This window comes from Lissotriton vulgaris, chromosome 8 (assembly GCF_964263255.1).
Source record: "Lissotriton vulgaris chromosome 8, aLisVul1.2, whole genome shotgun sequence".
In the NCBI taxonomy this organism is placed as follows: domain Eukaryota; kingdom Metazoa; phylum Chordata; class Amphibia; order Caudata; family Salamandridae; genus Lissotriton; species Lissotriton vulgaris.
In genome coordinates this window covers 1,264,064,776-1,264,078,078 of record NC_141696.1, presented here as the reverse complement: position 1 = coordinate 1,264,078,078, position 13,303 = coordinate 1,264,064,776, and the positions used below count along the sequence as shown (strand labels likewise).

The window sequence follows — 13,303 nt, the reverse complement described above, 5'->3', positions numbered from 1 at the left end:
AAGCAGACATTGCAACAAATATGTCTGTTGAGATTCAGGCTATGAGATTATTCACGATCCAGAACAGGATGGTGTTAGACGTCATCCTTGCTGATAGGGGTGGGGCCTGTCGCGTCATCGGGACGTCTTGCTGCGTGTATATTCCAGACTCAGCTCCGACAGTTAATTTAGCAGTACAGAAATTCCATAGATTAGCGGCTGAACTTCATCAGGATAACGGGACATGGTCACTACAAGGGTGGCTTTGGGGTGTTTTCTCCTCATGGGGTTGGAAAATACTGATGGGCCTAGTTGGTGTGGTGAGTGTGCTCCTGACATGTTGCCTTTGTGTTTACTGCCTTCCCCCATGTTGCTCAATGTGTGCTACCAATTTGCGACCCTCCAAAAAGGTGACTGGTCAATATCCTGCCTCCAATGCTATTGAACTCCCTGATGTTCGTTGGATGATGCTCATTGAAGATGATATTTTTGATTGAACAATGCCCCGCCCCTAGACTGGATGTAAAGGCACTACCTTTTGGCAAATAAAAGCTACGCTCCAGTTAGCCAATGATGCTAAAAGGAGGGTCTGATAGAATTCACTTTTCGATGCCCCACTCATCACAATCTACATATGCAAGTTAGCATCATGTGTCTAACTGATGAAGTATACACTTACGTTCTTGCGTTATATTTACTACTTATATGATTATTCATTTATATGTGTGATGATATTGGGTTTCCTTAGCTTAGCTCGTGTGCCTCCATTTTGTGTATTCCTCTGTGCCTGCGAGTCGCACTCGCTCATCCATCCCTCCCCGTAGGAATAGGAAAATCACTAATGCAGTAGTTTTCGTTTCTCAACTAACTTTGGCGAAACTAACAAGTTTCTTATCAGTAGTGTTCTCATGCCCCAGAGACGCTGAGGCTCGGCTCCGCGGCCTTGGGCAAAGATAGCAAATGTATCCCTCGCAGGTGCAGATGCCTCTTGTATGATGCTATTGTTCCTCTGCCTGGGTTTCAGTAATTTTCCAGAAAGGGCGTATCCTAATTCACTGTACCATGTTATAATGTATTGCTGTGATGATATGAGTTAGTCCTCTCGGCGCACTCTTAGGGGTGAGGTTGGACAGGGCCCTCTCATATGGGAGTTTGTGGCCTAATAAAATTACTTTGTTTATTCTTCTCCACTGTCCGGCTGACTTCTTACTGAGTTACTATAGGTGAGTGTGGTAAGTCACTCGGGTGGATTTGAGCCACGCTTATCAGGTTTGGCCAGCTGTGGATGGCCGGCCAATCCTACATGTGCATTTTGAGTGCCTACTACCAATCTCCCCGTGCTGAGGTGGAGACATGACCCCGCCCTGCCCCAGACTAGCATTCGTGGACTAGAAGTGAAAAATAAAATGACAATGTGTGCTGGCATTTAACCAGTGGAGCAGCACTCCTCCGCCATAGTGGAGGAGCCGTCCCTGCTACGAACACTGCATTTTCATGGCTGCAAGCAAGTGCCAATAGCTTTTGAGGTCAGAGATGTTGTGGGTTGAACTCCTACATTGCTTAAAAAGACAAATCTCATGGTGACTTTGATATTTTAGAATATTAAGTGAGGAATGATTCTTCTGGGGTTGGCTGCAACCACAGATCCGTGGGGAAGACAGAATTCTCCACCCCTGCTTCTTGCTATAGCCAGAACTCCCACTTTCTGCATATGCAGCATAACTTCCAACTGGTCAATTCTAAAGCTCCCAGATGATTGAGGGAAGCCTTCAAGATTGCCAGACCATCACCAGGAGTGGGTGGAACCCTCAACCACTTTCTGCAGCCAGTGCTTCCAGCACAGGTGCCAATGCAAATTGGTCTTTTAGTTCTTCCAAAGAATCCTTCCTTTGCTTTTTATCTTCATGAGATTGCAGGAGACCAGCAGATCTGACCCATGTAAATTGATACTTGTATAGCGCACTACTCACCCGCAAGGGTCTCAAGGCGCTTGTACGAATACCGCTGTGGAACCCATCCTGGCTTTCCCTGTGAGGCGTCCACTCCTGGGCACCCCCAAGGTGGAGGCCAGGCATCCTTAGCGTTGTGGGGGCCGTTGTGGAAATTAAGCAAGCTATTGCCCAGAGTTGCAGAGTGGGACTCCATGATTGAAGTAGGCACTGAGGCGAGAATTATCAGGTCCGTGGAATTTTGAGCCCAAGACCCGCCGAGGCAGGGAATTGAACCCTGGTCCCGGGCTAGACCTCTGCATCAGGGTCTGCCGCTGTAATCATTGAGCCACGCTTCTTCACCCATGAGAAGCACTTACAGAATGTGGGCACATGAGCAAGTAGAGTCCAAGGCCTCTGCCCTTTCCCATGCAAACACAGCAACAACAGCTTCCTCTTTTATTCTTCCTCCAATTACAGTAGTGTTCTGAGGTGCATGTGGTGGGAATCCTTTCTTAAAATACCCACTAGGCAGAGATAGGAATCGTAATCTAATTTTAAACATAACCACAGCTAAACTAGCCTTTTCAGCACTCCTTGTTTTGTATATATAATGTCAGGAAATCGTGGTGCTTTATGGGTCTTTCAAAATTGCCGGACTTCAGGGTCATTATGTGCAACTTTTAATTCCCAAACCTGGTATATCCTATCGAAGAGAGAGAATACCTATTGAAATGCAACCCTGGATGGTACTGATGCCAGGTCTGTTCTGGCCTGTTCCTGTTGAGAGCAAAGGCAGATTGTTAGGGAACAGTGCAGCATCAAAACCTTCCTCACATGAGGACTTTTTCCTATCGACATGGTAAACGTTCAGGGCCTACCACCCTTTGGACTACCATCTGTCATTATGGCCTCTCTTCTCACTGACATTCTTAGACAGCCAGCAGAAAAAGGCCTATACTGAACTCCTCCTCACTGCCATCCTGCCAGCATGCCCAAACTATTGTTCTCTTTCAAGAAAAGTATTTCACACCTCATCAAAAAGCACTGGAAAGGATACTTTTTTCTTTTTCACATCTAAGTTCACCAATCTACACCACTAGCCCACACATCCTCACTTCATCAAACAGCAGTTTGTTAAAAGATCTCTGATAAACAGCCCCTTTGCGGGGGCCCATCAGGCATTGCAGCACCTGCCTGACATGGAGTTTGCCCAATGATGGAGCATGCCAGCTATTTGTGTGAGTGAGGGCTCTTGCTCCTATTGGAGCAAATTCCCACTCTGATAACCGTACCTTGGACACAATCCCCCATCTACTCTAATAGGAACTGCATACTCTTGTTGGATCATGAAGGGGCAGCCTGGTCAGAACAGAATTTTATTTTCCAGGCTTTAATATAGAGAAAAGTAAGTTTTAATAAAATAATCTTTGTAAGCATATTTAACAAACATCTATGTTGACCAATAAATTAGATTTTTGATAAATATTGCACCAGTGGACAGATAAGTTCTGTAACTATTTCCTAACTAAACATATGGCAATTATGACTTATAAATGGGTTTTAGTATAGGAATAAGCTCCCATACCTAATGAAGAGAAATATACCATGGTGTCAATGAAGAGACACACATCTATCTAATTATGTGTAATGTTTCAGTTTTGCACATTATGCACTCGGCCCTTGTTGGCTTCAAGGCATTACTTATAGCTAATGTCATAAGTAAGCTTTTAGAAATGTTAAAAACTGCTTCCAGTAACAGGTGCCTGCACTTCAGTTTGCGTACAGCAATACATGGCTGTATTGGCAGGTTCACTCAAGTGACACTAGTTTGTACCAGTGGGCTACTGCCTGTGGTATTATTTATTTATGTTGAAGTTTTATATAGTGCAAACATGCCCTAAAGTCATTGGAGCACTTTACATAAGCCCCAAGTATATTACACAAGGACACATTCATTTTTTCTTTGGTAGGCACAGGGAGATTAAATGATTTGCCTAGAATCACAGGATGGTGAGCAGTTTTCCAGTTCCTAGAGTCAAAATAGGCCTGTAGGTCCACTCTCACACAGTGAATAATCTAAGAAAATCAATAGAATTTCCCTTCAGTTCATCGGCAACATTCCCAATGTTATTGGTTTCTTCTGTAGATCTAATGTAATTGAAGGTCATTGATAGGGGTTTGTGGTACAACAAATGAGGTCAAAAAAGAACATTTATTATCTATAAATGTCTCCTTACAAAGTCTCAAACATAAACTAGACCTTCATTTGTAATTAAGAATTGTTCATCAATTTATTGACAAAAATAATTTTAAAAAAGTGATTCAACACCAAAGCATGCATTAACACAGACAGCAACAATGCAAGGATGATGTACATGTGAAATTTCTGGAGCAGATTGGATGACCAGGTTCCTAAGAGTTATTTGTGCTTACTGATTGATCTGGGGAAAGAGTTTCTTAGATGAAAGTGTAAAGGAGATCTTTACTTACACATAACTAAAAGATCTAAAGACAGTACTTGCCATTGAAATAAGATACTTTTTTATTAAACTCAATTGCGATAAAATCCTGGCAAATAATTAACATTTCATGTTACAAATTATGATCTAGATTCAGAAAGTGATGGATAGAAATGTTACAATGTTCCAGTCTTCTGAAACAGCGTTTTGTTTTTGTTTTAAATATTTTATTTTTTTCTCAGAGACAGCATGTGATACATACATACATGAAGTCCACTAGAACATGCTAATATCAGTAATTATATACATTGCTGAATACAATCTACTCTGAGACAATGATAGGATCAAATTATTCTTAAGGAGGTTGGTGGAGATTTTGGGCCAGGCAGAGTCCAATAAGGGGTGTGTGCTCGAGTTTTGGAAGTGTTTGAACCAACATTTCTGAATGGGTGGACACGTGGCCACCCTTAGTGGCTTGTTGGATAAATTCGAACAGAGTTGGGGATTTGAGAGGGGCCAATTTGGAGATTTTAGATTTGATTTTCGGAAAATAGTAAAAATCCATGTTGGTAAGTAAGTATTTCTCCTGTATCGAAGCAAAACTAAGGAGGTTACTGTCAGCAAATAGATCGAACACCAGGTTGATGTATTTTGCTGCTCATATGGGACTTATCATAACCGCATTTACGGAAACAATATTTGTATTATTCCACAATGATCGGGCCATAGATTTGGTGAGATTAGAGGCTAGATACTTAACTAGTATTCACAGAGCACGGATCATGTCGATGAAAATACGACTAGAGTGGGGAAGAGTTATATTAGACAGTGCGAGAGTGTGAGAGTCGCAGGTAGGTAATGATTAGGGTGCAATGAGATGCAGTTTGAGCATTAGCCATGGGACTAATGCATAGGGGTTAGTGTCTAACCAAGAAATGCAGTCTGATAGTTATACCAGTTAGGAAGGCAACACCCCCCTTTTACATAAGGCCTGGTATACACAAACATTCCTTCCTGATTCGCCATTACAATGTCATATGCTCAATTCCATCTCTGGCAACACCTGGAGGCCCGCATTTTGTGCCAGGACACTTGCAGGGACATAGTATAAATTATAGGAGGCATAGCACATTTTGCACAGGTGCAGCTTAGTTTGGGGAGTATGGGCTTTTCTTTTTCTTTTTGCCGAAGAAGATGGAAAAAAATCTTTGTGGGTCTTTTTTATCCTTTCATCTTAAAGATTTGTCTATAAAGCAACCGAAGCCCATATTATAGAAAAAGATGTAGGCACAATTTTGTTTGAAATGGCCAAACATGTTAAACTTTACATCCGCAGAAATGTAACAGAGACCTGAGGTGCATGCTAAATGCTGCCCCAGTTTTGCAACTTAAAATAAATGTACATTTTTCACTCTGACCTCTTGTCACACTAACAAAATCCCTAAAAGCGTGCGTGTGTATATACAATGTAACAGCACAGTAGATGACTGACTACGATAAAATCACCTACATAAACAAGAATGGAATTCCACAGAAGACCAGCACTCTATCCAAGACAGTAACACAGCACTTACCACATTGTACAATCCAATGCACCAGCGTTCAAACAAAATCTGTCCAGAAAATCCATTTACGAATGCAAACCAAAGCTGAAAAAAAGAAAAGAGGGGATCAGGATTTCAGACAGTAAAAGGAAATATGTATATGAAAAATAGTTTGGAATGCAAAGCACCAGCTGGATCCAGCTGTTTAAAGTACTCTAACAGCAAAAAATGGACACTTCTGTTGGTATTAAGTATTTTTTTCAACAGCTTGTTTAAATCACAGTAAAGCAGAAAATTGGGTCGCAGTTTTAGCAAAATGTTCATCATCCCTCTGGAAATATAAATTACATCGAAATGTAAATTGTTTGTTGTATATTCTGAAAAGGGGTGTTCGCAACAATAGAGTACATTCATACTACGTCACCCTGTTTCCTTTCTATGACATGATTTACAGAGCTTTTGCCTATTAAATTATACCAAAAGTGGCATTATCTGATTTCCCAATTTAATGAACTGGGGAAAACAAGTATATTGTTATGCTATGATTAGTTGTATAGCACACATTCTTTTAATAATATGGCATGGTAGCACTTTCAGGGGCATAACGTGTCTGGGTATCCTATAAAAGGCCAACGCCAGCACTCTCAACATCAACATCAATATCCTTTGATGTGAATCCATTTGAAGATATTCTACTGAAAACGTAAGCTCACAAATTACACAGATCCAGGTATTGCATATCCTCCTTGCACTCTTATTCAAAATTTCAACTATTTATTTTGCAATTGTTTCTTATAGTTTATTCACTTTTTATTTTACACAAACAGCAGCCAACACGTGTTTCACAGAGATCCGTTTCATTAGGAGTTATCTATGTAACTCTCCACTGACTGATATGAGTGTTGTTTGTTTTTTATGTCAATTAAGTATCCTACGCTCTAATTTAGGCTCTAACTTAAGTGGCTGGTAATGTCTTTTTACTTCAAGACTCCAATAACTATTCACAGCTTCTTAAATAAGTGACCGTTATCTTTAGGCAACAATAAGTCTCCAAAGCAGCTCCTCTTTGGATGACCATGGATGGGTGACACTTGCGAGCTTCCTGATGTAAAAGGGAACTGTTTTGGAGAGCTATTAAGGTCTAAACCTAGGGTCAAGGGTCAAGCAGGCACTCTCCAGTTCGCTCCAGACTTGCTCATCAAGAGGTTGCAGGGATTTTTACAGAAACTCCCATTTGGTTTCCAACCGCTGCACAAGTTCCCATAGAGAAATGGGAGTTTGCCATCGTATCGTAATTGCGGTTCCGCAACCGCAGAGATGTCAGTTGGAGGCAACTCCGACAGACATCATAATGAGGCCCTAAGAACTTAAAAGCACTTCAATACCTCACTTAGAGTAGTAAGCAATATACTAATATCCATACCAGAAACAGATTCTCTGAATCCTCACTCCGGGGTAAGCTCACTACCATCTCCACTTCGTTGCTACAGCTTTCAGGATTCCCGCCCTGTCTCTACCTTTATCACGCATAAAATGGCAAATCTTAAAGTCATCTATGCAGATCTCCAACATTCATACCTCCTATAAAGGCTTACCCTGCTTCATCACCATAATTCAAGTGGGTGCCATTCTGCTGAAACTAGTGTTGAAAAGCACGGGATAGAAAGTCACAACTAAGGAAATGCAGAATTAATTGGTGCCTCAAGGTGACTCAATTTAAACCTGCATGACTATCACTTACAACACATTGGTAAGTGCTGTGTCGCAAGACAAGATAGACAATCATGCAGGACACAACAACACTTCCCATTTAATTGAAAAACACAGACATACTCTTCCAACCACACACCGGTATGCGTTTTGGAAATTGTTATTATTATTGTTATTGTTATGTTGGATTTATATCGCGCCAATCACCTACAGGTCTCTAGGCGCTCGGAAATCGATGGAATTCATACAATAACTACGTATCCCACAAGGAGGCAGTGCAGCAGCCAGCCTACATTGCACCCAGGACCCTCCCAAACAGTAATGTCTTTAGAGACTTTCTAAACCGCAGGAGATTCACCTTTCTGCGTAGCCCCTCAGGCAACTTATTCCATAATTGAGGGACCAACACAGAGAAGGCTCTTCCTCCCTTGGTTACCAGTTTGTACCGAGGGCAGATCAACAACTGAGAATCAGAGGATCTAAGTGTTCTTTTTGGACTATACACTTCCAGACAGTCTCTGATATGGATAGGTGCATGGCCATAAATTGCCTTATGGGCCGTGCATAGACTCTTAAACTCAACCCTCTCTTTTATGGGGAGCCAATGTAAGCTCTGTAGTAAGGGAGAGGCCTTGGTCCTTCTGGGGAGTCTAAAGATCATTCGCGCTGCGTCGTTCATCACAACCTGCAATCTGTTCATCAGGGTTTTAGGGAGGCCTAAATAAAGGACATTCCCATAGTCTATTCTTGACATGATGGTCGCCGCTACAATTGTTCGCAATATGGCCTGGGATAGAACGGGTACTAATTTCCGTAGCTGCCTGATGATGTTCGTGCAGCTCCCAACAACAGCAGAGATTTGGCTGCCCATTGACAGGTCACAGTCCAGCTTGATCCCTAAGCTCTTTACATTTGCACTTGGATTCGGAGTTGGCCCTAACTCCTGTGGCCAGTAGAGATCGCTCCAAGGTGAGGCGGTAGATGGATCTTCAGCAGATTTCTCGTCATCCACCCGACCGTATACCTCAGGATATTCTGCGCTTGAAGTTGCGCTGCCTCAGTATTATCGATACTCAGTACGAGCTGAGTATCGTCAGCGTAGTTAAAGACTCTGCAACCCATACTGGCCAGAGATGCAATCAGAGGTTGAAGGTATAGATTGAACAGTAGTGGGGACAATGCGGAGCCCTGAGGCACCCCACACTCCAAAGACCCCACGTCTGATATCTGGTCCCCCATTTTTATCCTCTGTGTTCTTCCCAGAAGAAAGGATTTCAGCCAGTTAAAGGCTACGCCTTTAACCCCGAAGTTATCTAGTCTTTCCAGGAGCAGGGCATGGTTGACAGTGTCGAACGCCGCCGACAGATCTAAAGGAATCAGGGCGCTCGGTTTCTTAATGTCAGCCATGCCTCTTAATTCATCCAGCACCGAGAGCATCACCATCTCGGTGCTGTGATGTGCTCGAAACCCTGCCTGTTCTCGTGGAGTAAACAATGAGACTCCACGTGAAGAGATAGAAACTTCAGGACATGCTGTTCTAAAATCTTAGAGAGAAAGGGCAGCTGAGAAATTGGTCTATAGTTCTTCAAGACCGCAGGATCCGCGCCGGGTTTCTTCAGCAGAGGCCTAACTCGTGCTTCCTTAAATTCAGCAGGTAAATACCCAGTTTCTAAAGATCTATTAAAGGAGAGAAATAATACGCCCCTCCAAAATGGGACGTGCCACATAAAATATACTAGGGGGACATGGGTCTGCTGGGGAATCAGACTTAGCTCTACCCATCAATTGCTCCAAGCTCAGCGTATCAATCTCTGGAAACTCCACGATAGTACAGTCCGTGGAGTTGTAGAGATCAGGGTGTGAGACAGGACCGTTCAACATATTTCTTTTTATTTCCGAGATGATGTTCTCCACTTTTTCTAGGAAATATCCCTGAAAGGTATTACAATCTATAGTGGTGTTTGAGCATTCCGGTTTTTTGCTCAACTCAGATAAAATTTTAAAAGTCTCTTTCTGGACATTCCCAGCCTTATTTAGGCGAGACTCATAATGCTCCACCTTTGCTTGCAGTATAAGTTTTTTGTACCTGTGAAGGTAGGCTTTATACTGATCCCTAGCTATGTCGTGTTTGGTTTTCCTCCAAGATCTCTCCAAGGTCCGGAGCTTTCGTTTGTGCTCCCTCAGGAGTGGGGTAAACCATGGGGCTCCTTTTCCTGGTCCTTTAATAGGCTTGGTCCTTTCAGGTGCTATCAAATCGATAGCTTGACACAGGCTCCACGTTAAATCCGTGTATTCCAGGTCCAGGTTGCCTCCAACAACAGAGGGTCGGGCCACTTTCGGAAATGTCTCGGAAATTATACGATAATATACTTACACTAAAGTTTTTCTTAGACATTTCAACCATATTTTGCAAATATTCTGGTAGTACAGTAATAGATTTTATAAGTGCTCCGTATTGATTGATTGAAACGAGGATCAATAATTGGATCTTAAGATAGTAACTCTTTAGATGCAGGAGTCAAATACTGGGATTCACACAAACAATATAGTTTGCTACCCACACGAAGGCAAAGAGAAAAGTAAATTTCCAGATTTGTCGAAGCAATCGTGATCTTGGCCAATCAATTAAAGAGATCAAACGCAGAGCTAATTGATCAGCACAAGATGATGCAAAGGGTATAAAAATATTGCTTTGTAAAGGGAAAGGACGCACACCACATAATTGGCAACATTCCTAATGTTATTGGCTGTTTCTGTATATCTATATTAAAAAAGGTTGTTAATTGAGTTTCGTGGTCCAACTAATGAGACCACGCAAGAACATTTATCTTTATAAGCCTCCTTTTAAACACTCAAACATGAAACAGGCCCTCATTTGTAGTGTAGAACTGTTCAATAATTTATTTACAAAAATAATTTAAAAAAAAATTGATTCAACAACGCCAGAGCATAAATTAACACATACAGCAACAAAGCAGGAAATTTAGGAAACCCCCAAAAATAAAAGGTATGATTTTTTTTTAAACATGGGAGTTAAAGCATAAAATATTTTCAGAAAATAAAAAAAACGAAAATTCATCCTAATGTCACGAAGGGAAAGAAGAATTTCTTGAAAATCAAGAGGATTATCCATTAAGGCCAGAGCATAACCAGAAATTGCTCCTCTTATGGCCGATTTCTTGGCATTATTTTCCAATTGATTTGTCATTTCTGGTTATTCATAAATCACTGAAGATAATCAGATTTTGCAGATGGTGGTGAAGCATAGACCTAAAGCACAGGCAGACAGCCTTATCATAACCAGGGTGCCCAAAGACAGCAAGTAGTAGTATTTAAAGAGTGGAAGGACAGGGTCAATGTTGTAGGAAAATTTAACAAGCTTCTCCACTACATGAAAAAAAGCTGTTGGAATGTGATAATTTGGAATTAGATTGCTGCTGTCGCCCCATCAGACCTAGCTCCCTAATGGTACAACCTCGTCTTCAAGAGCATCTTAGCAGATAAACATCTTCCTCTTTACTAAGGGCAGCAATGGGATGCAAGAGACCATCTGTACAAAAAAGAAAGACTGTCTAGGCAAAAAGGAATTTTGCAGGCACATGCTCAAAAGCAAGGTTATGCGCATAATCTGTTTGAATAAAAGAAAAAAATCTCAAGGATGTGTTCAGTGAGTCATGTTCATTGGCTAAAATAGTATTTAGAAGAAAACTGATCAGAACGGTACACTTTTGATAAACCTTAACACAGTGCTTAGACCATGCACTTTTATTGGGCTGGGTAGCAAGCCATTCTGGACTGCATAGACTTAGTAAGCAGTTCATATGGTAACATTAAATGAAGCATTCATAAGTCAGTTTCTTGCATCGCATCTCAAACCCAAATAGTGGGCATAATTTAACTCTCCAACTTCTCTAAAATGGAGCAGTGGTCTTTACTATTGCTAAAAACAACACTTTTTTTGGAGCATATTTAACAAGTTCTATAACGTTAGATGATTTCTGGTCCTGATGATGGGGAACCAGACAGAGATAAGCTCACATATTCAGGCAAGTGATCTATCTCCTTGTCCTTTACGGCCGAATATGAAAGAATACAGTGATACAGAAAGCAAGAACGCCCGACTTCCCTCCCTTGAGTGGTTGAATAGCTATTACATCTTCAGAAAATAGGACTGTTGCTTGTCCTGGGAGTCTGCCATGTAGACAGAATCCTGCACTGGTTTTCTAAACCTGCTAGGAACCTATTTGTGCTTCTGAGAAAGTTATGGTTTCCAGAGAGAGTTCTGTTAAGATGACCTCATTTTTAAATATGTGCTTTCTGTCAGCATTTGTTTGAAAAACATATTGATTCAGGTTAAGAGTTGGAACATAAATTATTTTCAATGAAATGCAAATTCTGAGGTATTTTTCTAGGATGGATTTCAAGGTTCATGGCAAGACTTCAATTCCTTCTCAGCCTGTACATCATTACTTTTGTAACATTGTCAAAGAGATCAAAACATGCATGTTATATTCTTGTTTTACAAGATTATCGTCTTCTTTCAGCTTTCTTGCCAAACACTAGTTTTACTAATCATTTTGAGGTGATACCGCATTGCTTATCGATAATTTGCCAAATATATATATTGATTTGTTTGATATTTTCAGGGACAGTCATCAGCACAACATAACTGTGTTAGATCCAGAGACACTTAAAATATTTTTATTTATTGAGTTTTATATAGCGCTGACTAGACCCGGAGGTATCGGAGCGCTTTACATGAGGAAGAAACATTGTTTCAGAGTATGGTTACAAAGTTACATCAGTACTGCATGAGTACAAAAGCATAGCATAAACATTAGGAAAAAATAGGAAAGGGGATGGAAGATTAGGGGAGAGAAGAAATGAATAGGGGAGGTAGCCGGAGAATAATGGAGGGAAGAGGAGGGGGAGGGTGTAGGAGGCACAAAGGGGAAGCAAGGAAAAAGTGTCCGACGTCCGGCTGGGTAGATGACGGCCGAGGGGTGAACCAGAGCCAAACACATCTATAGCTGGGTGGGACAGTTCCACCGGTCATAGGTCAAAGGTTGCTCAGGCACTGCAGTACATACACAAAGGCTATAGTTTCCGCCTAGGGGGGGGCACAGTCCAAAAGTTCCAACGAGTGCACTGGTCACTATATACGGTGCTGTGCTCCCAGCGGTAATGGGTTAAAAACCCAGACCTCTGCTGTACGAGACTCCCTTGTCACTGTGGACTCTCTCAGGGGGGTCTCTGAGACTCCAGGGCATACATGTTGGATCCCTCCTCAACTTTGGAAAGGGGCCCACTCATGTGATACAACCAAAGGAGAAACTTTAAAACGAATATGGTTCTATGCTGGTTAATACTCCCGCTTATCAGAAACTCACTTGGGTACAAGTTCTTCTCGAACATGCAAGATCAGGGACACACTCCCAAATGGGATAAAGACCATCAACAATCGGTAAAAGTAGTCAACGGAAATAAAGACCTAGCTTGTAGAAACTTTTCAATGTCATGATTGAGCAGCATTTCGAATTATGAGTGATTTAGAAAATGTCCAGAAAAGTTTCAGCAGGATTATAAATAATGTTTATCTTAAAGGTCTGGTGACAAGATTTTAAATTAATTGGATTCCTGAAAGGCATGTTGTATTTAATTTATAGCAATGCTATGCTGT

General features: G+C 41.5%; 1 protein-coding gene across 1 annotated transcript in view; it reads right to left on the bottom strand.

The window, feature by feature from the left end:
* ATP8A2 (ATPase phospholipid transporting 8A2) overlaps positions 1-13,303 on the bottom strand; it is a 2,134,099-nt gene that overhangs the window by 512,134 nt on the left and 1,608,662 nt on the right. Inside the window, exon 28 of the mRNA XM_086935178.1 lies at positions 5,944-6,018. Coding sequence (XP_086791304.1) covers positions 5,944-6,018 — 75 coding nt within the window. The remainder of the gene's footprint in view (positions 1-5,943; positions 6,019-13,303) is intronic.